This window comes from Nannobrachium achirus (assembly GCF_963921795.1).
Source record: "Nannobrachium achirus genome assembly, chromosome: 2".
Classification (NCBI taxonomy): domain Eukaryota; kingdom Metazoa; phylum Chordata; class Actinopteri; order Myctophiformes; family Myctophidae; genus Nannobrachium; species Nannobrachium achirus.
This window is the reverse complement of record NC_137811.1, coordinates 71,050,864-71,078,358: the sequence shown is the minus strand read 5'-3', so window position 1 is coordinate 71,078,358 and position 27,495 is coordinate 71,050,864. Positions and strand designations below refer to the sequence as shown.

At 43.1% G+C, this 27,495-nt stretch overlaps 1 protein-coding gene across 1 annotated transcript in view; it reads right to left on the bottom strand.

Annotated features, from left to right (window-relative positions):
* LOC308300240 (potassium-transporting ATPase alpha chain 1-like) overlaps positions 1 to 27,495 on the bottom strand; it is a gene marked incomplete at both ends in the record, with an annotated part of 44,454 nt that overhangs the window by 13,563 nt on the left and 3,396 nt on the right. The window contains 14 exons of the mRNA XM_080744053.1: positions 3,735 to 3,927; positions 5,680 to 5,814; positions 6,380 to 6,489; positions 7,757 to 7,876; positions 8,630 to 8,708; positions 9,138 to 9,406; positions 11,105 to 11,222; positions 11,706 to 11,840; positions 13,287 to 13,400; positions 16,331 to 16,534; positions 19,160 to 19,219; positions 19,896 to 20,006; positions 21,906 to 22,031; positions 22,985 to 23,001. Coding sequence (XP_080600179.1) covers positions 3,735 to 3,927; positions 5,680 to 5,814; positions 6,380 to 6,489; positions 7,757 to 7,876; positions 8,630 to 8,708; positions 9,138 to 9,406; positions 11,105 to 11,222; positions 11,706 to 11,840; positions 13,287 to 13,400; positions 16,331 to 16,534; positions 19,160 to 19,219; positions 19,896 to 20,006; positions 21,906 to 22,031; positions 22,985 to 23,001 — 1,791 coding nt within the window. The remainder of the gene's footprint in view (positions 1 to 3,734; positions 3,928 to 5,679; positions 5,815 to 6,379; positions 6,490 to 7,756; positions 7,877 to 8,629; positions 8,709 to 9,137; positions 9,407 to 11,104; positions 11,223 to 11,705; positions 11,841 to 13,286; positions 13,401 to 16,330; positions 16,535 to 19,159; positions 19,220 to 19,895; positions 20,007 to 21,905; positions 22,032 to 22,984; positions 23,002 to 27,495) is intronic.

Below are 27,495 nucleotides of genomic sequence, written 5' to 3'. Positions count from 1 at the left end.
GACAGTGATCAGATGGAAGTGGACATCTTCAACACAGTGTCTTTGTGCTGGAGGAAGTGGCACCCAGTGACGACTGTTGAGGTTCCCCCCTGGCGCCAGGGCCACACAGCTGTGCTTATAGAAGATATCATCTACATCTGGGGAGGGTTTCCTTACTGCAACCTGCTCTATGCCTTTGATGTCGACGCCCACGGATGGTTCAAGCCAGAGGTTTCCGGAACCGTTCCCGAGGCGAGGTTCCACCACTCAGCCTGTGTCTTGAGGAAGGTCATGTATGTCTATGGAGGACGGAGCCAGTCAACTGGATACACTAATGACATCTACACGTTGGACACCACTACAATGGTCTGGTCTTTAATTGACACCAGTGGCTCCCTTTCATCAATGCACTCTGCCACCATCATCGGGACAAAGATGTTTGTGTTTGGGGGCCGTCCAGACCAGGGCAAAAACATCAGAGTGTTTGACACAGAGACCAACCGCTGGATGAACAACACGCCTCCTGCACAGGTTCTCGGCCCACAAGGACGTTATGGTCATTCAGCCTTCACCTACAATGGAGAGCTGTACATATTTGGTGGATATTTTATCCTGACCAAAGATCTGTGGAAATTCAACCCAGAGACCCTCTCCTGGAAGAAGGTTGAGCCCAGGGGGAACTGTTGCCCCTTCCCTTCTCAGAGGAGCTGCATGGTGGGAGATCGTATCATCTTCTCTGGAGGATGGAAAGATTACAGCACTCCCGCTGATGAACTGTTCATCTTGGATTTAAATCCAACACTGCAGACACTCTGCAAGCTAGCGGTTATTCGGTACGGTGTGAAGCAGAAGGGACTCCCGCACGACATCAGGTGTGAACTGGCAGCCATGACTGAAGGACATCTACAAGCCCCGATCTACAAGCTCACAACGCCTCGCAGCGCGAGGCGTTGTGAGCTTGTAGATCGGCTATTTTCGGCAACGAGGTTTGGTGTAGAGGGGAAAAAGAGCAGACTAAGTACAGAGTAAAAGGTCAAGTTCTAATGACGGCTCAAGTGGTTAAATATCTGAAAACACAAATTGACATGAATCCAAAATACACTGATGACTGTGCTGTCAAACGATGAAACAATATGGAATCTATGAAAAAGGTTGTGGGGGTCCCTGCTTCATCTCTCTCTCAACTAAGGGGTCCTTGGCCTGAAAACGTTGAAGACCCCTGACATAGACATCTCTGCCAGGAAGTGTGGCCAGTCATCTATATGACATGTCTGTGTATTACTCCATATACAGTATATGGCAAATGTTTCAGCCAGATTCGACAGACTGACTTCCAATATTACGTAAAAAAGTACATTTTAAATGGCCGAAATAGGACTCCAATTTTAGAGCCGAATTAATTTCAGTTCAGCTCTGTCCAAACTACGGTATGACGTCATTCAGAGGTTTGGGGGAGGGGGGGGGATACTGTCATTAATTCGGCTGTTCGGTGCCACCAAGATTTTGTGACTCCCCGAACCGAACCGAAATAAATTAGTCTCTAAAAGTGGAGTATGAATCGGCCCTTACTAGTAACTAAAGTTTTCAAATAACTGTAGTGAAGTAAAAGTACAATATTTGCCTCTGAGATAGTGGAGTAGAAGTAAAATACTCAAGTACAAAATACCTCATAACTGTAATTATTAGTACTTATTTACTTTATTAAATAAGTACTTTATTATTTACTTTTACTTTTTGAAGCGGTGAAAACCGCTTATATGGTCATTTCAGTCCAGAATGAACAGGTTTTTTCAAAAACAAAATGTGTGTTTAATGTCCATATATGGTCATCTCAGTCCAGAATGAACAGGCTTTTTCAAAAACACAATGTATGTCACCTCATGTCCATATATGGTCACTCCAGTCCAGAATGAACAGTTTTTTTCTGTCCCGTACGTCCCGTCCAGAATATCAGTCCAGAATGAATAGACTTTTTCAAAAAGCAAAATGTGTGTGTCCCATGTCCATATATGGCCATTTCAGTTCAGAATTAATAGGTTTTATCTGTCCTGTACGTCCAGAATATGCGTGTAGTGTCCCTCCCGGTCTGATGAATGGATACTTTGAGGATTGGTCAAGCTTCACATGATAATTTGGCCCATCATTCTTTATATATTCATTCAGAATATATAAAGAATGTAGAATTCAGAATATATAAAGAATGAATAGATCACAGAGTCCATAACTGTATAGATGTATAGATCACAGAGTTCATAACTCTAGAACACATAGAATAAAAGTTCACCGCTTCACTTCGAACCGAGGTTTGATTTTTATAAAACAAATCTTAAAATTGTCCTAACTGTTAAATCGATAAAGTTTTAGAACACCCACTCCGTGAATTTCATCCCCTAAAGCCTTCTGTAAATATGTTTTCTATGATTCTGGCCGGGGACCGGATTTCACGGCAAAATTACGTCATCATACACTACCGGCCAATCACAGCGAGGGTTATACACTGCCGGCCAATCACAGCGCATCTTGCTGACTTCTCAGGAAGTAGCTTGCTTCAACATAACAACAGCATACTCAGGTGAAGGAGTCCGTTTCTCCGGAATGCCTGAACGCACAGGAACCAGGGACCCCTCTAAAGATAGATCTCGGCGAGGTGCAGGCGGTGGTGTGAGGCCCGGTCCGTGGCGAAAAACGGCCGAAAGACGCGGACGCGACCGCGGTTTGCTATACAGCTACTGACCACTAGTTGAGCAACTTACACAGTATAGCTTTAATGTGCAACATTGTTTTCTCACTCAACTCAGGTTTAAGTGTATAGAGTAGGGTGACCATATTTCCAGCCACTCAAACCGGGACGCAAAACACTGTTGCCTAAAACTGGGACCCTAAAAGCAATGCGCACGTTACCGCGCACGCACGTGCCCATTCTATAACGTTCGTGCACGCGCACACACGCACCACAGGGTTGCAAACAGGCAGTGAGTGATTGACAAACAGCCTCAGCGTTGAATTCAGACACGCAATGAATTTGTTCCTGTTTTCTGATTGGTTAGGTGAGCATGTTTTCATGAAAAGAACATGATAAATGTCTATGCAACCACTGAAAACAGCTACTATCATTTTAATTCTGGCGAAAACCGGGACAATTTTGCAGTGAATGTTGAAAAGCGGGACATACCGGTATCAGTGTTTTAGAGATATTTGTCGGGACACTGGGACACGCAGCTTGAAAACGGGACTGTCCCGGGTAAAACGGGACGTCTGGTCACCCTAGTATAGAGGGTATCTGCACATTTCTAAAGTGTCAATTTAAGGACTTTTATAAGACCTCTAAAATGACAAATGAAACAATGGCCAAATTGTCAAATATTAGAGGCAGCTATTGTGAAAATAGCCGATCTACATGCTCACAACGCCTCACAACGTGAGGCACCGTGTTATACGAAATGTAATGCCTCAACTCTTAGTGCTCGTCAGGGCGGGGGGTCCCCAGTTAAAATATGATTATTTTGGGGGTTGCGGCCTGATAAGGTTGAGAACCACTGCTTTACACCACTGGTCTCACCCAGCACTCTCTCTCCCAGTCCCCCCAGGTCTCTCTCTATGTCTCTCACCCAGCACTCTCTCTCCCAGTCCCCCCAGGTCTCTCTCTATGTCTCTCACCCAGCACTCTCTCTCCCAGTCCCCCCAGGTCTCTCTCTATGTCTCTCACCCAGCACTCTCTCTCCCAGTCCCCCCAGGTCTCTCTCTATGTCTCTCACCCAGCACTCTCTCTCCCAGTCCCCCCAGGTCCATGTAGGCGGTCTGGAAGGCCTCCCTCCACTGCTCGTCCAGCGGCAGCTCCTGGCCTTTGATGAGGATGGAGGAGCAGCGCTCCAGGATGCGCTCTGGCGCCCCCTTCATCACCAGGAGGTAGCGCAGGTCCAGCGGGTCCTCCAGCTCGTGGACTGAGAGCTGAGGAGGAGAGAGAGAGAGAGAGAGAGAGAGAGAGAGAGAGAGAGAGAGAGATACGGTTGGAAGCAGGGACGTGCTGGGCCCCTGAATCAGCCCGGGAAAAAGAGTTGTAGAGGCCCTCATTGCGCGCTATAGAGAGAGAGATCTCTCTCCATAGCGCTGCTGCTGCTACTCAAAGATTTGCCATTTCAGATCATGACAAGTGACAAACCAGTGGGCCAATTACATGAGTTATATTCGTCATTGTCGGGTGGAAACCTTGTATGTCCAAAACCATTTTAAAAATGATTTAAACACCTCGCGTTGCGAGGCGTTGTGTGCTTGTAGATCGTCTGTTTTCACTACTTTTGTGCGACATACTTGTACAATGAAGCAGGGCTTTGCTTTGTGACAAAATGTGCAAGTTTGAAACTTGGAGATTCAAGGTTTCTGCCCGACAGTGACGATTTACTTTGTCTGCCGCCCAGCTCCCAAAATGGAACGAAGGCTGACATTTTATTTTTATTTTTTTCCTAATGGGCGGCCTGGACCGGCCGGGAATGAACCGGCCGTTCGGGAGTTGTCCCGCTTTTCCCAATGGCCAGCACGTCCCTGGTTGGAAGTGCGGACTGTAAGGCTAGGGTTAAGGTTGGGCTTAGGTCTCTCCTCCGTGTCATCAGCGCCCACGCCCACACCCTAGGTGGGGTTGGCGAACGGGCCTTTCTGTGCGGAGTTTGCATGTTCTCTCTGTGTCCCCTATAGGGCAGGGGTTCACAAACTTTTTTGGCTCAGGGCACCCCTATACAGATTATTTTTCATCCAAGGCACCCCTACATTATATTCATAATTTTCACTCCCAGCACCTTATATTTATGGCATATTTTAGAGATTATGTTGCGAGGAAAACGTTGAGATAGTAGCCATTTTGGTTAGAACTGACTGAAAATAACTTTGTACTTGATATGATACCAAATATTTTACAAAAGGCCCCCACAAAACAGTGAAAAGTGATGATTAATCACTAAACCATCATTTTGTGGGTCAGATTTTAGCCCAAGGAATGTTTTTCGTGCAAAACAAATGCTTGTAATGGATTCAGCATCATGAAAAACCCCTAGTTTGACCCCTCACATGTTACTTAAAGCAGATTTATTTTGTGTATTTTCTTCCTGTATAGTAAATTAATGGGACACAAACACAAATCAGTTTTTTCATGAGGTTTCCCCCGGGAGTTGAATTTCAACCTTTTAGTACATATTATTACACACCTTTAGAAACACGTTGGTGAAGACATTTCTTGGTAACAATTTACTTCGCAGATTGGTCAAATATCTTATAAAATCCCCTTACTATATATGGGCATAAAAGGGATTCTGTTAGTGTGACATCACAGTGAAGCCAGAGTGTGATATCAGAGCGGCAAACCCATTCTGGTAGAGTGGTTCCCCTGACATCACAGTGACATCAGAGCATGATGTCAGAGCAGCACGTCTACACGGACGCGGACAAGCTGTGACGTTTCTCATGGTAAACTGCGACCTTCGGGTCACAAACCACGGCCACGGCCATCTCGGTAAAACACCAAACAAAGAGGGAGTCCACTAATAGGGATGTGTTAGGCTTCAAGTGGGTTGGGAAACTAAGAGCAAAAAACATTCCAATGGGCTCATCAAAACCAGCACACAGTCACACACACTCTCCCCTCTCTCTCTCTCTCTCTCTCTCTCTCTCTCTCTCTCTCTCTCTCTCTCTCTCTCTCTCTCTCTCTCTCACCTGGAACTTGTTGGTGGAGTTAAAGGGAACCTCGCACACTTTCTTGAAGCGTTGGCGGTATTGCTCGATGTTGCCTATCGTCAGCTCTGTGAACTTCAGCAGGGCGGTCTCGGACGCGTCTCCTACCACGGTCCTCTGATAGAGAGACACCCAGAGAGAGAGAGAGAGAGAGAGAGAGAGAGAGAGAGAGAGAGAGAGAGAGAGAGAGAGAGAGTTACAAAACTAACCTTTCCTACATGGATGTATAACTAAACTCATTGACCATTATTTTTTTATACTTTATACGTTATTCAAAAATAGCAGATATACAAGCTCATATGAGCTTGTAGATCTGCTATGTTTGAAATAACTTGATAACTTTAGCAAATCTTTGAATATATATTCTTTCAAAGCGAACATTCTTAGCTCAGATCTTTGCTTCCGGGTGGTCCCTGCATGGAACAAAATATATTTTTAGATGGGGGTCCGCAGCCAAATACATACAATTCTAGGGGTTCCTTGACATTAAAAAAAAAAAAAAAAACTTTTTGCACCACAGATAAACATAGGTTTTTCAGAAAACCATTAGGATTTAGAAGACATTTTTAGGTATTTTTTCAGGTCAAAAGACAGACAGACGGACGGACGGACGGACGGACGGACGGACGGACAGACAGACAGACAGACAGACAGACAGACAGACAGACAGACAGACTCCTACCCTGGGAATAGGGATTCCCTCCTGGTCAGGTCTGAATATAGCTCTGTTGCACAGCCCAGCCACCCTGGCCAGAGAACGCCACGTCTCTGAGGACTGGTCAAAGCTCTGGCCTGCAGAACAAGAGCACACATGACTTCAACACACTGCTGTTGACAACACTACAGTAATGAGTAAGAAGAAGCCTGAGTATGAACAGAAATCATCAAACACTTGGACTTTTTTACGCAATGACCCTCACATGTTGTGGTAAACATTCGGAGCCCACTCAAAGTGGTCTCAGCACCAAATTCAGTTTGGTGACTTTAAAGCCATACTGTGTAAGATGCCCAACTAGTGGTCATTAGCCCTATAGCAAACCGCGGTCGCGTCCGCGTCTTTCGGACGTTTTTCGTACCTTCAGACCCCCGCGTCTGCCTCCACCTCGCTGAGATCTATCTTTTAAGGGGTCCCTTGTTCCTGTGCGTTCAGTAATTCCAGAGATACGGACTCCTTCACCCTGCCTGGTAGGCGAAATTACCTAGAGAAGGGATGGTACAAACGGGCGACAACAAATATGGCTGCCATAGCGACCCCACTTCAAGATGCGCTGTGATTGGCCGGCAGTTGTATAACCCTCGCTGTGATTGGCCGGTAGTGTGATGACGCAATTTTGGCGCGAGATCCGGTCCACGGCAAGGATCTCAGTTTACATACAGAGAAGGCTTTACAGGCTGAAATTCACGGCGCGGATCTTCTAAAACTTTTGTGATTTAATAGTTAGGAGAATTTTAAGATTTGTTTTATAAAAAAAGTTACATAGTACAACTTTAACTATATTTTATTTGAGTGTTAGGTTGTGATTCTAATTTTTAAAGAGCTTGGCAAATGTGGAAGAATTTTTAATAAATGTAACACAAATATTCTCTTAAATGCGGGTCCCGCATGCCTTTGAAATTAAATCAAAATGTTACATTTCAGGAATTAAAAAAAATAACAAAAGATAATTCAGGATTCCAATTCAAAAGTAGCAAAAATAGCACATCTACAAGCTCAAAACATGTTGCAGCACGACACATTTTGAGCTTGTAAATGGGCGATTTTTGCTACTTTTGAATCGACAGTCACAATATGCAATGTGGCCCACTGGAGTGAGTGTGGAAATATGGTGGCCCTCTCCATCATTAAAGTTGTCCATCCCTGCATTAACTACCACTACTGGATTGAGGAACCCCCCAAGGACCCCACTTTGATAACCTCCCTTTTACAGGACGTACAGTAGCTGTGTTGTCCTTATGTCCGCCCATTTGTTTCTCATTATCTCTCTCTCTCTCTCTCTCTCTCTCTCTCTCTCTCTCTCTCTCTCTCTCTCTCTCTCTCTCTCTCTGGGTGTCTCTCTACCTGACTGGTCCTCCGTGGTGTCAGCAGCGTGGACATGGTTGTCGAACCAGAGGTGAGCCACGGTCATTCTGTTCTGGGTCAGCGTGCCCGTCTTGTCCGAGCAGATCACAGAGGTGGAGCCTGGAGCAAACACACACACACACACACACACACACACACACACACACACACACACACACACACACACACACACACACACACACACACACACACACACACACACACACACACACACACACAACCATTCTTAAGAATTTCCCAAAATTGTGCAGGTTGTTATCAATTTGTGTGAAAGGTGTGTGTGTCAGGGTTCCCAGTCACGGTCATGAAATTCCTGGAAATATTTTGAAATTAGAAAAATATTTTTTCAGTACTGGAAAAGTTTCGGAATTTATCAAGGGCCCTGGAAGGTCCTGGAAAAAATAGCTATGCATTGTCTTTGGTTATTGATTGTGTTAATACCTCTGAAATGACAAATTAAACATTGTCCAAATTGTCAAAAATTAGAGGCAGAAATTGTGAAAATGGCCGATCTAAATGCTCACAGTTGCAAGGCATTGTGAGCATGTAGATCGGCTAGTTTCACAATAGAACCATGTTGTGCAACCATATTGCACATAGGAGTATTGTGACCTGTTATTGAGCTTAATTATTGTTATATAGTCCTGGAAATTGGGTTAAATATTCTGGAAAGGTTTTGGAAATTAATTGGTAAAGATGTGTAGGAACCCTGGTGTGTGTGTGTGTGTGTGTGTGTGTGTGTGTGTGTGTGTGTGCGTGCGTGCGTGCGTGCGTGCGTGCGTGCGTGCGTGCGTGCGTGCGTGCGTGCGTGCGTGCGTGCGTGCGTGCGTGCGTGTGTGTGTGTGTACTGACCCAGTGTCTCCACAGCCTCCAGGTTCTTCACCACGCAGTTCTTCCTGGCCAAACGCTTAGCTGTCAGAGACAGACACACCTAGACAGACAGACAGACAGACAGACAGACAGACAGACAGAGAGTCTTTGAATATTTTGTCCCGATTCTATAAATGTCTGAATGTCTAAATCCTTCTTCTAAATCAGTGGTTCTCAAACCTTTTAATGTCAAGGACCCCTAAAATTACATGTATTTGGCCAAGGACCCCCATCTCAAGATATGTTGTTCCAAGGACCCCCCAGAAGCAAATATTTGAGTTACGAATGTTTGCTTTTAAAAAGATATATTCAAAGATCTACAAGCTTACTGTGAGCTTGTATATCTGCTATTTTCTTATAGTTAAAGCATACAATAATGGTTAAAGTGGGTCAACTTATTTTGCTGGGGACCCCCTGGAACCCCCTCGAGGACCCCCTGGCGGTGACCCCCGGGACCCGAGGTTGTCAGAACCGTGTGTTGTAAACTCACGGTGACGGTGGCGAGCAGCCCCTCGGGGACGTAGGCCACCACGATGGCCATGAAGTAGATCATGGCCTCCAGGAAGGTGTAGCCGATGAACAGCGCCACCACGAAGAAGGTGAAGCCGAAGAAGATGGCCAGGCCGGCGATGATGTCCACAAAGTGCTCGATCTCGATGGCGATGGGCGTCTTCTCGTTGCCCACGCCGCTGGCCAGGCTGGCGATGCGCCCGATGATGGTCCTGTCGCCCGTGTTGATGATGACACCCGTCGCTACGCCTGGACGAGGAGAAATGCATGGTAAATGGTAAACGGCGCATTTATATAGCGCCTTTATCCAAGGCATAGATTGTGCATCACATTCACCCATTCACACACGAGGGCATTAACGAAAAAAGTCGATACACAAGTCGACTCCCACCAGAGAAAGTCGAAAGTCGAAGTTGAAAAAAAGTAATACATTCTATTGTGAAAATAGCAGATCTACATGCTCACAACGCCTCGCGATGCGAGGCGTTGTGAGCATGTAGATCGGCTATTTTCACAATTTCTGCCTCTATATATTTGACAATTTGGACAACGTTTAATTTGTCATTTTAGAGGTATTAAAAAGTCCTTAAATTGGCACTTAGAAGTGTGAAGATATCCTCTATATACTTAACTTTATGTTGGTTTGTTTACAGTTGAGTGAGAAAACAATGTTGCACATCAAGTTAATCATCTGGGGACCACCCAAAATAATTGGGGGGTTGTAACTTGTGTGTGATGTGATGACATCATCAAACCATAAAGTCGACTTCAACTCAACTTTTTACTGAGTCGAGTCGACTTGCAAAAATCGTTAAGTCGTTAATGCCCTATCACACACACATACATTCATACACTGATGGCGGAGGAAACCATGCATGCAAGGCACCAACCTGCTCTACGGGGGCAACTAGGGGTTCAGTGTCTTGCTCAATGACATTCAACATTACAACTCTGAGGGAGCCTGAGATCGAACTGGGAGCCTTCCGGTTCCCAAGCGGCCCGCTCTATCTCCTGAGCCACTGCAAACATTGCGGTAAGTACAATCTCTACGGGCTTGTTTCCATATTGTGGTCCTACTGTATGTACTCAATTCTTGTCTTTATACACATGTCTTTCTAAGCCATGTATCAGGGACGTGCTGGGCCCCTGATTCAGCCCGGGAAAAAAAGAGAGAGGCCCTCATTGCGCGCTATAGAGAGAGATCTCTCTCTCTATAGCGCTGCTGCTACTCAAAGATTTGCCATTTCAGATCATGACAAGTGACAAGCCAGTGGGCCAATTACATGAGTTATATTTCGTCATTGTCAGGTGGAAACCTTGTATGTCCAAAACCGTTTGTTTTGTATTTATCATTTAAAAAATGATTTAAACTAGTGAAAGCAGACGATCTACAAGCACACAACGCCTCGCGGTGCGAGGCGTTGTGTGCTTGTAGATCTGCTGTTTTCACTACTTTTGTGCAACGGCCTTGTATGGTGAAGCAGGGCTTTGCTTTGCGAAAATAGATACAAGGTTTATGCCCGACAGTGACGATTTACTTTGTTGGCCGCCCAGCCCCCAAAATGGAACGAAGGCCGACATTTTATTTAATTTTTTTTCCTAATGGCCGGCCTGGACCGGCCGGGAATGAACCCGGCCGTTTGGGAGTTGTCCCGCTTTTCCCAATGGCCAGCACGTCCCTGCCATGTATGTATAAGCCATGTATATCTATCTATCTAGCATCCACCCAGAGTGGAGACACAAATGATCTATCTGCAAGTTGGACACCACCACAATGGGGCATGAAATACATGTCAACGTCTCTGCTGTTTGTATTTGGTATTTCTTGGCCCAGACTTGAACCACACACCCCAAATGGGTCAGGAGCCTATACTGTATTTGGGAAAACCCAGCTGGGTATAATGTACAATATATTGTAGGTGTATATATATGTATATACTACTGTACCTTCCAGAACGGTGGTGGAGAAGAAGGCAATGTTCTTGGTCTCCATTGGGTTCTCATGAGTATACTCTGGACTCCTGGTCTGAGGCTCTGACTCACCTGTCAGGGATGAGTTGTCAACCTGGCACGCACGCGCACGCACGCACACACGCACGCACGCGCGCACGCGCGCACGCGCGCACGCGCGCACACACACACACACACACACACACACACACACACACACACACACGCACACACACACACGCGCACACAGGCAAGTTTTATGCCCTATTGCATTGGTTCTCAATGTCAAGGACCCCCAAATCATTTGGTTACATGTGTACACTCACTCTCATGGTGCTTTCAAACCTGAAGCTATTTCTTTTTTTCTAGTTCACTTCGTATGTAATTGCGCCGCTTGAACTATCCAGGTTTGAGACCGCACTTTGAGAACCAACGCCGTGCTGGATTCTTGAAACTGTGATAGCATGCACGTACGAACGCATGCACTTACACACCCACACACATCATTCATTTGTCTCCATAACATAATATAGTTGCGTCTTCTTTCATTGTTTCTTGCTCTACCCTCCCCTCCCCTCCCCTCCCCTCCTCCGCTCACCTTGCAGCCCTGTGAGGAGATGATGCGTATGTCAGCAGGGATCCTGTCTCCACCCTTCACCTCCACCAGGTCTCCTACCACCAGGTCGAAGGCGGCGATCATGTCCTTCTTCCCGTCCCGGATCACCAGGGCTTGCTGTTGTTCACAGAGAAAACACAGACATTTAACCTGTCCATTAAGACCATTAGGTAGCGGTGACCCCCGGATCTCAATATATTCTATTGCAGGGACCCCACAGAAGACCCCCAGTTACAAATGTTTACTGTATATTCAACGATTTGCATACATTTTCATGATTTAAAAATAAATAAAAATTAAACCTCGGTTCGCAGTGAAGCGGTGAATTTTTATTCTATGTGTTCTAGAGCTATGAAATCTGTGTTCTAGATCTATACATTCTGTGTTCTAGATCTATACTTTCTATGTGCTTTAGTTCTATATTTTTATGAATTCTGAATGAATGAATGGTTTTGTCTGGAGGGCCAACTTGGCATGTGAAGCTTGACCAATCCTCAATTGGTCAAGCATGCACGGGACATGTACGGGACAGACAAAACTGACCAATCACAGCGCAGAGATGCACGGGACAGGTACGGGACACACAAAGCCACACCTTGGAAGCGGCTTTCACCGCTTCAGAAATAGCAAATCTACAAGCTCATAACGCGGCACTCGGTGCCGTGCTATGAGCTTGCAGATGATGAGGTTGTAGATGATATTGTAAACGTTGGCGCAGTGATACTGATACATGCGGTCATACATACTGTATGTGTTTATCCAGTATTTCATCAATGGATTCAGCCGATCACAATCAAGGGCTGTAACTATCCATTTAGAAATTGTATTAACATATATACTCTACAATACTGCTTAATCAAAACAACAACAACATCAAAAAAGCTATTTTTAACCTATTTAGAACGGGTACACATTATTGTGTATCATTATTTTATGCTTTAACTATTGAAAAATAGCAGATATACAAGCTCACAGCGCGGCACCGAGTGCCGCGCTGCAAGCTTGTAGATCTGCTATTTTTGAAAAATCATGAAAATTTGAATTTTGACCCGATTCTATAAGTGTCTTTTGAATCCTTTCTAAGATTTTTTGAAAACCCTATGTTTCTATGTCAGCAATCTGGCTAGAGCCATCGTCAACGAAAAGGTCCTTTTCACTTAAATGGACCTCAGTTAGTCTGTTCTTGAGAGACTACTATGTCAGTGGTTCTCAAACTTTTTCATGTGAAGGACCCCCAGAATGATATTTATTTGGCCACGGACCACCATCCCAAAATATCTAGTTCCAGGGACCACCCAGAAGCAAAATTTGAGTTACAAACGTTCGCTTTGAAAATACATACCGGTTCAAAGATTTGCACACATTTTCACGACTTTTTCAAAAATAGCAGATCTACAAGCTCGCAGCGCGGCACTCGGTGCCGCGCTGTGAGCTTGTATATCTGCTATTTTTCACTGGTTAAAGCATTCAATAATTCTTGGCCTAAATGGGTTAAAGTATACCAGGCTGCTGACCACCTTGGGTCATCAGACAGGTGGGATGTGAGGCTGTGGTGAGGCTCACCTGTGGTACCAGGTTCTTGAAACTGGCAATGATGTTGGTACTCTTGAACTCCTGGTAGTAACCAAAGCAACCGGTCACCACGACGACGGCAATCAGGGTGATGGCCAAGTACAGCTGAATGGGGGAGACGCACACACACACACAGAGAGAGAGAGAGAGAGAGAGAGAGAGAGAGAGAGAGAGAGAGAGAGAGAGAGAGAGAGAGAGAGAGAGAGAGAGAGAGAGAGAGAGAGAGAGAGAGAGAGAGAGGAGAAAGGTTATGACAAGAGACATTCAGTTATTGCAGTGGTCCTCAACCTTTTCAGGCCGTGACCCTCAAAATAATCATATTTTAACTTGGGACCCCCCCACCCTGATGATCTCCAAGCTCAAAACGCATCGCAGCGCGATGCGTTTTTTTGAGCTTGTAGATCGTCTATTTTTGCTTCTTTTGTATAAGATACTAGAATGGCAAAGTAGTACGTAGCAATATGCATTGTGGCCCTCTGGAGCTCAGGTGGAAATATAGTGGCCCTCGCCATCATCAAAGTTGCCCACCCCTGCTCTAGAGTCTACACTTAAACGTTATGTTGGTTTGTTTGCTGTTGAGTGAGAAAACAACGTTGCACATTAGGTCAGAGGTCTTCAACAGGGGGTCCCTAGAGTTACTACAGGGGGTCCTCCAAATCTTTGAGTGATAGAAACTTTTTTTTTTTGCTTTTTCATATTAACCACTTGAACCCTAGCGTCCATATTCAGAGAACTCTATGGAAAAAATGGGAAAAAGAGCAGACTAAACTACAGAGTGAAAGGTCAAGTTTAGCCTATTAAGAATTGACGGTTCAAGTGGTTAAATATCTGAAAACACAAATTGACATGAATCCAAAATATACTGATGATCGTGTTGTCAATGATGAAACTATATTAGCTGGGAAGGAATTCGTAAATATTGGGCATTTGGTGACAAGTTTTTGATTTTTGGTATGGTGTTAGGTATGGGTATAAGGTTTTCAAAAACCATCGCAAACAAAATGGGCTCGCCCCCTAGTGGTCTGTTTGCAATGAATCAAATATTCGATACATCAGTATATGTTTGAAACCCCAAATAATTGATGAAAGAGATTTTTCAATGGATTCTGTTACTATTGGGTATGATAAACAACATACTAAAAATTCAGGAAAAAATATCTACCGGAAAGGCACCATTTTCAAGATGGCGTCCACAATGGCTGCCGGGAGCTGAAAATGCCTATTAACTGGGTTTTAATGTGTAAAAATTCATAATAAATCTGCACTTGGTGAAGAGTTTTAGATTTTTGGCATGGTGTTAGGTATGGGTATAAGGTTTTCAAAAACCATCGCAAACAAGTTGGGCTCACCCCCTAGTGGTCTGTTTGCAATGAATACAATAGTAGATCTGTCAGTATACGGTTGAAACCCCAAATAATTGATAAAAGAGATTTTTCAATGGATTCTGTTACTATTGGGTATGATAAACAACATACTAAAAGTTTAGGAAAAAATAACTACCGGAAAGCCATCATTTTCAAGATGGCGTCCACGATGGCTGCCGGGAGCTAAAAATGCCTATTTAACGTGTAAAAATTCATATAAAATATGCACTTGGTGAAGAGTTTTAGAATTTTGGCATGGTGTTAGGTATGGGTATAAGGTTTTCAGAAACCATCACAAACAAGTTGGGCTCGCCCCCTAGTGGTCTGTATGCAATGAATCAAATATTAGATAGGTCAGTATATTGTAGACCACTAGGGGGTGAGCCCAACTTGTTTGCGATAGTTTTTGAAAACCTTATACCCATACCTAACACCATGTCAAAATGTAAAAGCTAGTTACCAAGTGCATGTTTTATATGCATCTTTACACATTAAATAGGCCTTTTTAGCTCCCTGCAGCCATCGTGGACCCCATCTTGAAAATGATGGCTTTACGGTAGTAATTTTTTCCTAAACTTTTAGCATGTTGTTTATCATACCCAATAGTAACGGAATCCATTAAAAATCTCTTTTATCAATTATTTGGGGTTTCAACCATATACTGACAGATCTACTATTGTATTAATTGCAAACAGACCACTAGGGGGCGAGCCCAACTTGTTTGCGATGGTTTTTGAAAACCTTATACCCATACCTAACACCATACCAAAAATCCAAAACTCTTCATCAAGTGCAGATTTATTATGAATTTTTACACATTAAAACCCAGTTAATAGGCATTTTCAGCTCCCGGCAGCCATCGTGGACGCCATCTTGAAAATGGTGCCTTTCTGGTAGTTATTTTTTCCTAAACTTTTAGTATGTTGTTTATCATACCCAATAGTAACAGAATCCATTGAAAAATCTCTTTTATCAATTATTTGGGGTTTCAACCATATACTGACAGGTCTACTATTGTATTCATTGTAAACAGACCACTAGGGGGCGAGCCCAACTTGTTTGCGATGGTTTTTGAAAACCTTAGACCCATACCTAACACCATACCAAAAATCCAAAACTCTTCATCAAGTGCAGATTTATTATGAATTTTTACACATTAAAACCCAGTTAATAGGCATTTTCAGCTCCCGGCAGCCATCGTGGACGCCATCTTGAAAATGGTGCCTTTCTGGTAGTTATTTTTTCCTGATTTTTTAGTATGTTGTTTATCATACCCAATAGTAACAGAATCCATTGAAAAATCTCTTTTATCAATTATTTGGGGATTCAACCATATACTGATGTATCGAATATTTGATTCATCGCAAACAGACCACTAGGGGGCGAGCCCAACTTGTTTGCGATGGTTTTTGTAAACCTTATAACCATACCTAACACCATACCAAAAATCAAAAACTTGTCACCAAGTGCCCAAAGTTGATGTTTTTTGACGGATTCCCTCCCAGCTATATGGAATCTATGAACAGGTTGTGGGGGTCCCTGCTTCATCTCTCTCTCAACTAAGTGGTCCTTGGCCTGAAAATGTTGAAGACCCCTGCATTAGGTTAATCATCTGGGGACCCCCACAAAATAATGTGGGGACCCCCCTGGTTCCCTGCCCTCCATACTCACGTTGTCGAAGCAGGTGAAGTTCCCTCTGGCCAGCTCGATGCCGAAGGCGATGAAGCAGATGCAGGCGGCCACCCACATCAGACACTGCAGCCCGCCGGCCAGCTGCCGGGCGAACTTCACGTACTCGGGGGTCCCCTTGGGGGGCTTCAGCTCGTTGGGACCGTCCCGCTCCAGCACCTGGCGGGCGAACGTGGAGGTCATGCCCTGCGTGGGACGACGGGGAGAACAACGGGTCATTCATTTATCAGGGTTCCCACACATTTTTACCAATTAATTTCCAAAACTTTTCCAGAATATTTAACCCAATTTCCAGGACTATATAACAACTAGAAAAATATTGTTCCTTCGAAACAATTGTGGGCTCGCTTCAAGCCAGAAAACAATGGCTATAAAAGCACAAAATGTCAAGATCGCAGGCAGTGCTCTCTTTGACGTTACTGACGTCAAAGATTGGTCCATTTTGTTCCAAAAATGTGTTATGCAAAAGTTGACCCGCTGGTGGCGCTATGACAGGCCAATGTGAGAAGGTTGGTATCTGTTCCTTGACATATTGGGAATGTGCTTGCAAGATTTCACGCACATCCCAGGCTGTGTTCATGATTTGAGGTGTTTTTGGCTTTGGCCACTTTATTGCTGCTTGCAGCTATATTTATTATTATTATTTTATTTTATTTTTTGTGTGCCTTCATAGGCATGTTAGATAAAGGTCCTTAGATTGCGTGTAGAATGTTTCATGCAAATTGCAAAAAAAATCCTAGAATAAAAACGGGTTTAAGCGTTTTACAAAACGCTCAAAATTATATAGCGCCCCCCTTTGGCCATTTGGGGTAAGATTGGTTTCAGTGATATTTGAACTAACCCTCTACACTATTTTGTCATGAAAATGTGACTTTGCATGTATGTTTTAGAGGAAGAAGAATAATTTGCATAAAAATGCAATATTGATTGAATTATTAAAAAAGCATGTTTCAATTTTAAAGAAATCCGATCTGACAGATCTTTAGATATCGGTCCAAAGTTCACGTAAAAAAAGTGTTGTGCACGTGACGCGACAATTCCAGAATAAAAGTGGGTTTACGCGTTTTACAAACTGCTCAAAATGGCGGAAAATCGAAGGGCGGAGCTTACTTAACAACGACACAGATGTCTTCCGCTTGAGTCAAAGCACGCGTGTAACAAGTTGCATGTCTTCAAACGAAACGAGTCATGACTTATGCCTGTTTGAAGTTTGAATTTTCAAATGCTTCGTATAGCGCCCCCCTTTGGCCGATTGGAATAAAATTGGTTTCAGTGATACTTTGACTAACCCTCTACATCTTTGCCAAATGCCATGAATGTGTAACTTTGCATGTATGATTTAGAGGCCGAAGAATAATTTGCATAAAACCGCAATATACAATGAATTATTAAAAAATCATTATTTAACGTACAAACTTCTCACCACATAGCCTGTGTAGATATAGGTTCAAATTTCATGTGAAAAAAGTTTTGTACGCTTAACGCAAAAATTCCAGGAGGAGATAGATTTTTACTGTTTTTCATATAATTCCGAATTGTGGGAGACCTAAAGGTCAGAGGTCAAAAGTTAGAGGGTGAAAGTTGTTCAGCATGAGGAGACGCATAAGTGTATACAGGTTTCATGGCTGTATGTATAACACAGCATGAGCTATACCTGTTCAAAGATCGCACTTTCGAAGGCTTCCTACAGCGCCACCATTTGGCCGATTGCTATAGAAAATAATAGCACACTTCGCCACTGTAAACTGAACACATTGATGTTTTTATTTTCATTTTCTCACTAAGTATGTAGGAGTAGAAAGGAACCGAAGTTTTGAGGAGAACTTGATATGACTAGTATAGTATAGTATAGAAATAATGACAATATCTAAAGTGTGCTCGCCTTATAGGCGAGCCCACAATAATTCAGCTCAATAACAGGTCGCTTACTCCTATGTGCAATGCCCAAAGCCAGGTAGTGTATGCCAGTGGTTCTCAACCTTTTCAGGCCGTGACCCCCGAAATAATCATGTTTTAACTGGGGACCCGGCACCCTGACGAGCACTAAGAGTTGAGGAATTTTGTATAAAACGGTTCTATTGTCAAAATAGCCGATCTACATGCTCACAATGCCTCGCAACGCGAGGCGTTGTGAGCATGTAGATCGGCTATTTTCACAATTTCTGCCTCTAATATTTGACAATTTGGCCCATGTTTAATTTGTAATTTCAGAGGTATTACGGTAACAAAATCAATAACCAAAGACAATGCATAGCTATTTTTTCCAGGACCTTCCAGGACCCTTGATAAATTCCAAAACTTTTCCAGTACTGGAAAAATATTTTTCTAATTTAAAAATATTTCCAGGAATTTCATGACCGTGGGAACCCTGTTTATACTTCACTGCACCGCCTTTTTTTAAAAGGTTTTGTTATAGACAAAAATTACATATTTTCGCTGTTGTCATAACTATGCTCAGTTTACGCTTTGTTGTCACTCGTGATTGCAAATCTAAAGATGGATGAAACCATAGGCTGATTTTGTAGTTTGTGGAATAAAAGCAATACTGTTATGTGTTTTTAAAAGCTCTATCAGGATGTATTGTTTTCTTTTTATTATTCATAAAAATGCAATCTATATACGGTAGCCATTCAGGCCGGGAACACATTTTTGTGTAGTACAATTTAGGCATTTAGCAGACACTCTTAAGTAGGCCACATGTTAAAGTCAACCTTGTACTCAATAAAGTGGTGATTGAATGGGGTACTTTCAAGTAACCATACTTTAGCCCAATTATAACTTTATTCTTTAACCAACCACAGTGTACAGTACCTTGGTAATATTGGTGTTGTATCTCTGCTCAAGGTCTTCTATGGAAATCTCATGGTCGTCCTGCGGGTGGAGACAGAGGACACTTCACACAACTAACCTCACGTCACCAGGCTTTCTGCAGTAGATGGTAAATGGTGCATTTATATAGCGCCTTTATCAAAGGCTCTTCTCGCACACGCGCACACACACACACACACACACACACACACACACACACACACACACACACACACACACACACACACACACACACACACACACACACACACACACACACACACACACACACACACACACACACACACACACACACACACACCGATGGCAGAGGAAACCATGCAAGGCACCAACCTGCTCACCGGGAGCAACTAGGGGTTCAGAGTCTTGCTCAAGGACACTTCGACACTAACTCTGGGGGAGCGCTGGATCGAACTGGGAACCCTTGGGGAATCCTCCGTGTTCTAATGACAGTTTCTCTACCCCAGAGCCACTGCCGCCCGGTGGAGTACCTGTGGAAAGCCTGGTTTCCATTCCAAATTAAACCACTGTGATCTGGTCTAGAGGTCAGCTTCTGTATCTGGTCATTTCCACACACATACAAACATGCATGCACAGTTTTCGTATGGACTCTAGTTCCAGACCTGATCAGAAACATGCAAAGTGAATTGATACAAATGATGAACAATATTACTGGGCAGCTCCCATTGGCCAACAGGAGAAAACTCTCTCTACTCACTATGTCCATTTCTTTCTTCATTCCTTCCAGTCTCTCCTTCTTTTTCTGCTTCTTCTTCTTCCCCCCTTTCACCTCCACGTCCCCGGCCATCTCAAACATGTCGTACTTGTCCTGAACACAGACAGACAGACAGATAACAAAATGGACAGACGAACAGAGAGTCAGACAGCGAGACAGATTTCCACAAAATACTTTCAACTTCATTTAACTTACAAAAGGTTTAGATACATAAGTGTTTGCAAAAATAGTCTAGCTACTAATCTAGCCTACTAACCTCTACTGTATTGTAAGACAGACCTACAGACCTACCCTAGGTTCATGTTTTTGTGACAAGGCTGTCTAACAGTGTGGCCTCCTTCCAACTTTTATCGATAGTAAGTTACTACAGTATGGGTGCAGTGTCACTGCTAGTGAAACTGCTAATGGTCTATGTCTCATCTGGCCTAATCAAAATTGTGATATTTACTTCACCTAAGAACAAAAGTAGTGCTTCACAATTACGATTAATATTGGTGTAGCACATTCACTGAAACATCTTTTCAACTGTGATTGACAACATAATATAGCATATGGGCTGTGTTGAGGATACAAACACATAGCAGAGACATTACAAACTCTGTTCTGGATTAAAGCCTGGTGAGGTTAGTTCTGGATGGCGTGGAATTTGGCCTTGCCATAACATTGAGAGTAGCTAGCATATTCTTGCCCCTATGAGCACAGGGGCAAAGAACAAATAAGCTACCCCTATTTTGACGTTATCTTATGATATGGTACTATGTAGCCTACTTATGGATTATTTTGTCTCATTACTGCTTGACCGTGATTTGACTGACTGATCTCTTTTAATGCACCTTTCTATTTTGTATGACCTTATGTACAATCACACAAAATTAATCCATATTTAATTTTGCTGTAACAAAAGATAACATCCGTTTACTGAATGCCCTTAACAACCAATATACCGGTCCGTGCATTTGGTTGCTGTTTCGTAACTGATTGATTAACTTGACCCGATAATAACACCATAAATTGTGAATGTGATCACAATATATAAAAGATGGCAGTACTTTCAGTTAATATAACTTGTCTTCTAGACATAAAGCGCTGTTCAGGAAATTGCTGAACATTTGCTGAAATCTAAGGATACATTACGTTTGACTATTTAAAAAAGAACTCAATAGGTAGTCAGGTGTGCCTTCCTGTGATTCCTTACTATAGGAAACACAACAAATGAAGCATCAATAACAATAATAATACTACTGTATCACCAAATAATTACACAAAAAATAGAGCAGTGAAGTCATGATGTCACTCGCTCATCCCCCGGTTCATGGAGGTAATTTCTCTATGGAGAATAACATTGAGTCGTCTTAAAATCGTCTCATATAAGCATTGCAGTCCAAAAATAAACAAACGGTGTCCTCGATATTGTCGGGGAGGTGGCTCTGTATGGTTTATGATAGTCAGTCACTCATATTTGATAAAGCCTGTTTCTAGCGAAAATGTAACTAATTCGGCTACAGTAACATTAGCATTTTTTCACCATCGGCTGATTCTTCATATCCATATGAGTCAAACCGTGGAGATCATTTGTTTATGTTTGGAAAACAGTTCTTATACGACGCAATATGAAAAAAGTCTATGGGAATTTAGAATGGGGGGAAAAAACGTGAACCAGGTAGGATGGGTAAATGATGTCAGACTTCACGTCATCATACATAAAGTGCTCACAATGTGAAGTGACACGTTGTGAGCTTAGCTTAAGTTGTAGTTCTGCTATTTTTGAAAATTGAAAACATGTTAAAAACAATTATTGTCAAAGTATAATATTATGATTATGATCACATCACAATATCGAGGTATTTTGTTATTGTGACATTTTATTTTGTCAAATATCATTGACCCTTTGGCCAGGCCCTGCTTTTGGTCACACATTCAGGCCACAATGTTTTATTCAAAGTCTTCGTAAAACAAACCCTCTTATAAGACTTGAGTTTCACATCATCCTACCTGTTTGCTCATGGCTGCTGGTGTTCTCTGGGCCCCTAAGTCAATGGAGGTCCAGACCACGCGATCCTTCTTCCGCCCCGAAATGTTGGATATCTTAGATCCACTTCCCTTCCACACACACTCTCTCTCACACAACACACACAAAGAAACAGGACAGGGTCGCAGAAAAACATTTATATATCATGAACCGCCCCTATTCCATCACTTTCTCTCTCTCTCTTTCTCTCTCTCACACACACACGCGAGTGCACGCACGCACACACGCACACTTATATGCCCCATGCCGTACCTTTCCTAATACCTGAAGTGGCAGCAATGTCACCCCTTTCCAGGTCACCCACACGCACGCGCGCACGCGCACGCACGCACGCACGCACACGCGCACGCGCACACACACACACACACACACACACACACACACACACACACACACACACACACACACACACACACACACACAGAGAGAGAGACTCCTTGGTGTTGACCAGGTATCTCTTATCTTCTCCCTGCACGTTTCTGCTGCTGATAAACTGATTGGAGTAAAGACCACAGGTACAGTGAAGGTTACACTTAATGCACCAATGTGACATTCACTAGCACTCATTCTGCCTGGCACAAACCAGTCTTCCACCAAACACCACTGCGATTTGACCAGTAAAATATATAGTTTTCTACTGTTGGTCACTGGGAGCTGACAAGCACAACCACAGACTTCTAGAGTTGACCACTGAAGAGGATACCAGTAAGACTCCCTAAATCGGGAAATAAGCGACCATCAGGTCGCATACACAAACTTTGGAAGGCAATGCCAATCAGGAGGGAATATGGTAAATGGGACAGATCCATGTTGATGACATGACTGTAGAGATACTGTGTACCGCTTTGCGTGATTTTAGGGCAAAATCTGTAGGAGCAGTGTCCAAAAATGTGTTCTTCAAAAATTGGCCAGATGTGTATGAGATGTAATGAAACAAATGTCATCTTGAATATTGTCTAGTGGCTCAAGTCGGTTAGCACACCCCGGTTCACTGACACCTGTCTTATAGTGTCTCTCTCCTCTCTTAATGCACTTGGTTTACCGTGTCTCCAAATTGACCTATCCGACACAAAGCATAGGAATGACAAATAATACACATTTAAAAAATATATATATAAACTCCTGGAATGTGAACATGAGCGCTTTTCCAAAATGGCAAAAAAAAAAAAAAAATAGCGAATCTACAATCTCTTGAAAATGTTTGGATTTTTATTTAAGACCCTTGAAGATGGGAAATGTTAGAAAGGTTTCGATATCAATGACAATCCCAAAATAGTGTTGTCAGGTTGAAAGAGGTTGAAGCAGTGCCGTGGAACCATGTAGATGGAGACCTGAAGAGACAGGATTTCAGTCCAAACAAACATGGACATTTCACTAATTAGTACCCCTAATTAGTGAAGGCAGGGATGTGCAGAGAATGTTAGAGAGGCAGGGGCTGAAATTTCTAAAAGGACCTTTTGGTGAAAATATAAAAAATGCTATTTTCAGTGCTTGATACCACACTGAACTAAGCATAATCAAGTGAATACTGGAGGTGGATTTCTACACAGAGAGGGCAATTCTTTCAACATAAGATGCTGCATTCAAGTTCAGGAGAGTTTGGACAAGGTAATTCTCTTGAATGCTGCCCTCAGGTATAACATGGAAAGAGGGGGCATTTGCATTTCTTTCACCATAGTAAAAACTGCATTCATGGTCTGGAGAGGAGAGGGCACTTTTTACAGACAGATAAAAGGGCAAGGGCTCAACTTAAGCCCCCTCTGATGTCTACTGTATGTGTGCACGTGCCTGTATGAAGGCCAGTTAAATAAGCGAAGGGTGTAGTGTCCGGTTGCATATGTATGGCAATGTGATTGTACACAGTTTCAGAGTAAATTAACTTAACCACTTAAACCCCAGCATTGGTATTGTGAGGAGAACTTCCACTGACAATAGCAAACTGACAAGCTCCATTGTGAGCTTGTCGCTCAGCTAATAGAGGGTATGCGAGTGACATCACTGTTGCTGGAAGTTACGTGGGAACACGCCTACTGAGTGGCAAAAGACTAATTTCTGCCATTGACAGCCCATACATCCAAACAGAAAAGTCCTATCTGATTGTATTAAACAAAGTTAATTCACCAACATTGCGGCTGTACTGAAAACTTGAATTATCCTCTTTCTATCTGCAAAGTTTTTGTTTCATAAAAATCCACCATAGGCATGTTATGAGCTACTTTTTGTCAAGACATTATGTGCAGGTTTTTATTTTTCCAAGTGTCAGAGTTTGGAAGCACTCGTTTTCTACAACACAACATCCTGCTGCCTCCTGCATTATGTGCAAATTAGAAACAGGTGGTATGCAGGGCCATAGAGTGATTTGATTTGCAACTAGCACTTCCAAACTCCAATGCTCCATGCTGCTCAATGTTTTGCCACTCAGTCTAGATTAGGGGGGCGGGTCCCAGTGGACGTGCATACCCTCTATTGACAGTAGAAGCTTTCCCCACAATAACAGAAAACAGAAAATCCACTAGCATTGAGCCCTGAGGGACTCCGGATACCCATATGGGGTTCATGTGGTTAAACCTCAGAACAACTTTAACAATGATGAAGCTTGCTTAATTGTGGGGTTAAGTACCTCCAACTAAGCAACAACAGCAACCCAACAAACAACAGCGGCTATGTAAACTCAATCACTAATTCATGGTCGAGTTATTTACCCTTGAAACTGCTACTCATTGGAAACCATGAATGCTGGTTCAATTGTAATTTCAGTTGTCATTCAACTGCTAACGTCTATCAATTATTTGGTGTGTAATCGAGGACAGCTTAGTGCACCAGTCCAATGAGAGGCTCTGTGGCCATGTCTCGCTGTGGTCCGATAGGCTGTTTACAAAGCTGCATTATGACGTTGAACCTGCGTCAGTGATAGTGTTAAAAAAATATGAACGGCCTTTGGAACAGAGACCCGCTGCATTAACCACATTAAGCCTGATGGCGTCCATGTTTTGGGCATGTCAAGATATAAAAAAATGTTTGCCGTTTGTAAGTGCCTACAATTTTAGCAAACTTGCGACCCTCGGCCTCTGGTGCCAACCCGCCCATAGTGGCATCTATTCATCAATATTTTTGTTTTCTTCCCGCCGTTGTGTTCATAGGCCTATTCTTTATATAACATCATAAAACAGTGGTATATTTGTCTATATGCCACTGTGGTGTTCTTTTATGTGTCATTTATAACTGTCAAAGGTTAAATTGTACAGTATTCTACAGTATGTACAGTAGGCTACTTCTGTATATGCCTAATTTTACACACCTCATGTTAACATAGAGCGAATCACTCTGAAATGTTATCAGTTTACCACTTTAAACCTGGCGTTCTTATTTTGGGGATGTCATTACAATTGAAACGTTTATTTCTTTTCATGTCATTAATCTTCCAAAAATGATCTACAAGCTCACAGCGTGTTGCAATGTGGCGCTTTGTGAGCTGTTTTTGCTGAGTCACACATATAATACTGTAAGTGTAATATAGGGCTTAGGGGCGGAAGTGGCTCAGGGGTAGAGAAACCGTTATTAGAACACAGAGGGCTCCCGAAGGGTTCCCAGTTCGAACCCGGACTCCCCCAGGGTTAGTGTCGAAGAGTCCTTGAGCAAGAACCCCTAGTTGCTCCCAGTGAGCAGGTTGGTGCCTTGCATGGATTCCTCTGCCATCGGTGTATGAATGTGTGTGTGTGAATGGGTGAATGTAATGCACAAACTCTGTAAAGCGCCCTTGATAATGCACCATTTATACCATTTATGTGATCAACATAATGCTTCAAACTAGAAGCATTTTCCTAAGTCATCCTTCTGAAGGGAGGAGTGAAAGTGGAGCTGGGGGTCACCCTGTCCCACATTGTCCCCGCCCGGGTCTCACATCAGAGCTGGGTAAACAAGGGCCCGGCAGAGATAAGCTCTATGTGTTTAACATAACACACTCCTGTACTGTGCGTTGTATTGCAGAGTCACAGTGTTATCAAGGCTACGTTATCAGCTCACACACGTTATTGAACCACACATTGACGGGGAGGAGAGAAATGGTCTAACGTAGAGACGGGTGAATGGCGGGGGGAGGGGGGGGGGACAGGTTCAGGAAAGAGAGGGTTTCAAAGGAAACGTTTTAGAGCCAAAAAAAAGAAAAAGAAAAAGGCCTGTGAACAGATCAATGTTTGTTATTATTATCACCAAACCAGGCCTCCTTCCGTTGACAGCTAAAACGACGTCAGAAGGTTGTGGAATGGGGCGTCTCGGGTGGCACAGGGATAAGGAGGGACGTCAGGCATGCAGGGAGGGTGATCTTTGTCAGTGCACGTACCGTACCTGTACCTGTACCGTTATAAGGGCGAGCAGGACGCAGGCATTACATCCTCCCAGTCAGGGATGTGCTGGGCCCCTGATTCAGCCCGGGAAAAAGAGTTGGAGAGGCCCTCATTGTGCGCTATAGCCAGTGGGCCAATTGCATGAGTTATATTTCGTCGTTGTTGGGTGGAAACCTTGTATGTCCAAAACCGTTTGTTTTGTATTTATCATTTTAAAAATGATTTAAACTAGTGAAAACAGACGATCTACAAGCACACAACGCCTCGCACCGCGAGGCGTTGTGTGCTTGTAGATCTGCTGGTTTCACTACTTTTGTGCAAACAGTTTAATTTTTACTTTTGTGCAAACAGTTGATTTTTTTCCTAATGGCCGGCCTGGACCGGCCGGGAATGAACCAGCCGTTCGGGAGTTATTGTCCCACTTTTCCCAATGGCCAGCACGTCCCTGCTCCCAGTGCATGCTGAGGACTCCTCATTGGCAAGTGAACCAGTAGGTTAGGAGGCTACAACAGCAAATGGCAACACAGACATCTGTGGGGAGGAATTTAATTGGCACAGAGATGTGCAACATTATTTTCTCTCTCAACAGAAAACAAAGTGTTCTGCATTTGCACATTTCTTAAAGGGCCTACACCATGCTTTTAAAACTATATTTTTTGTATAAATATATGCTCAAAATTGAGTCTTAGACAGGTTTTAACCCTCAACAAACACTCTGACCATTCCTTTGTTTGTTCTAGCTCTACTATAATGAGGCTCTCCAGCTGCAATACCAAAAACGGCCTCTGTTTGCTCAGTGGCGCATCTAGTGGGGTTTTTCCAAAGAAAAAAAATATTTTTTGAAAAAAATATTTTTTGAAAAAAAAAAATATATATATATTTTTTTATTTTTTTATTTTTAAACAGAAACGTGTGTGACGTCACACGCGTCAATTCTCAGAACAGCACTGTTCTGAGAGCTTCTCATCTCTGTCTTCCCAAAACCAGAGAAAGACACACTTGTCAGAAATAGGACTTTGTGAGGATAGAAGGTGCCAGTGGGACACCAAAAAAAGGTTTTAAAATAGAAAAAGTGAAAATTCATGGTGTAGGTCCTTTAAGTGACAATTTAAGGAATTTGTAATACCTCTAAAACAAATTGTTAACTATTAGAGGCAGAAATTGTGATGTTGCGAGGCGGTATGAGCATGTAGATCTGCTATTTTACAAT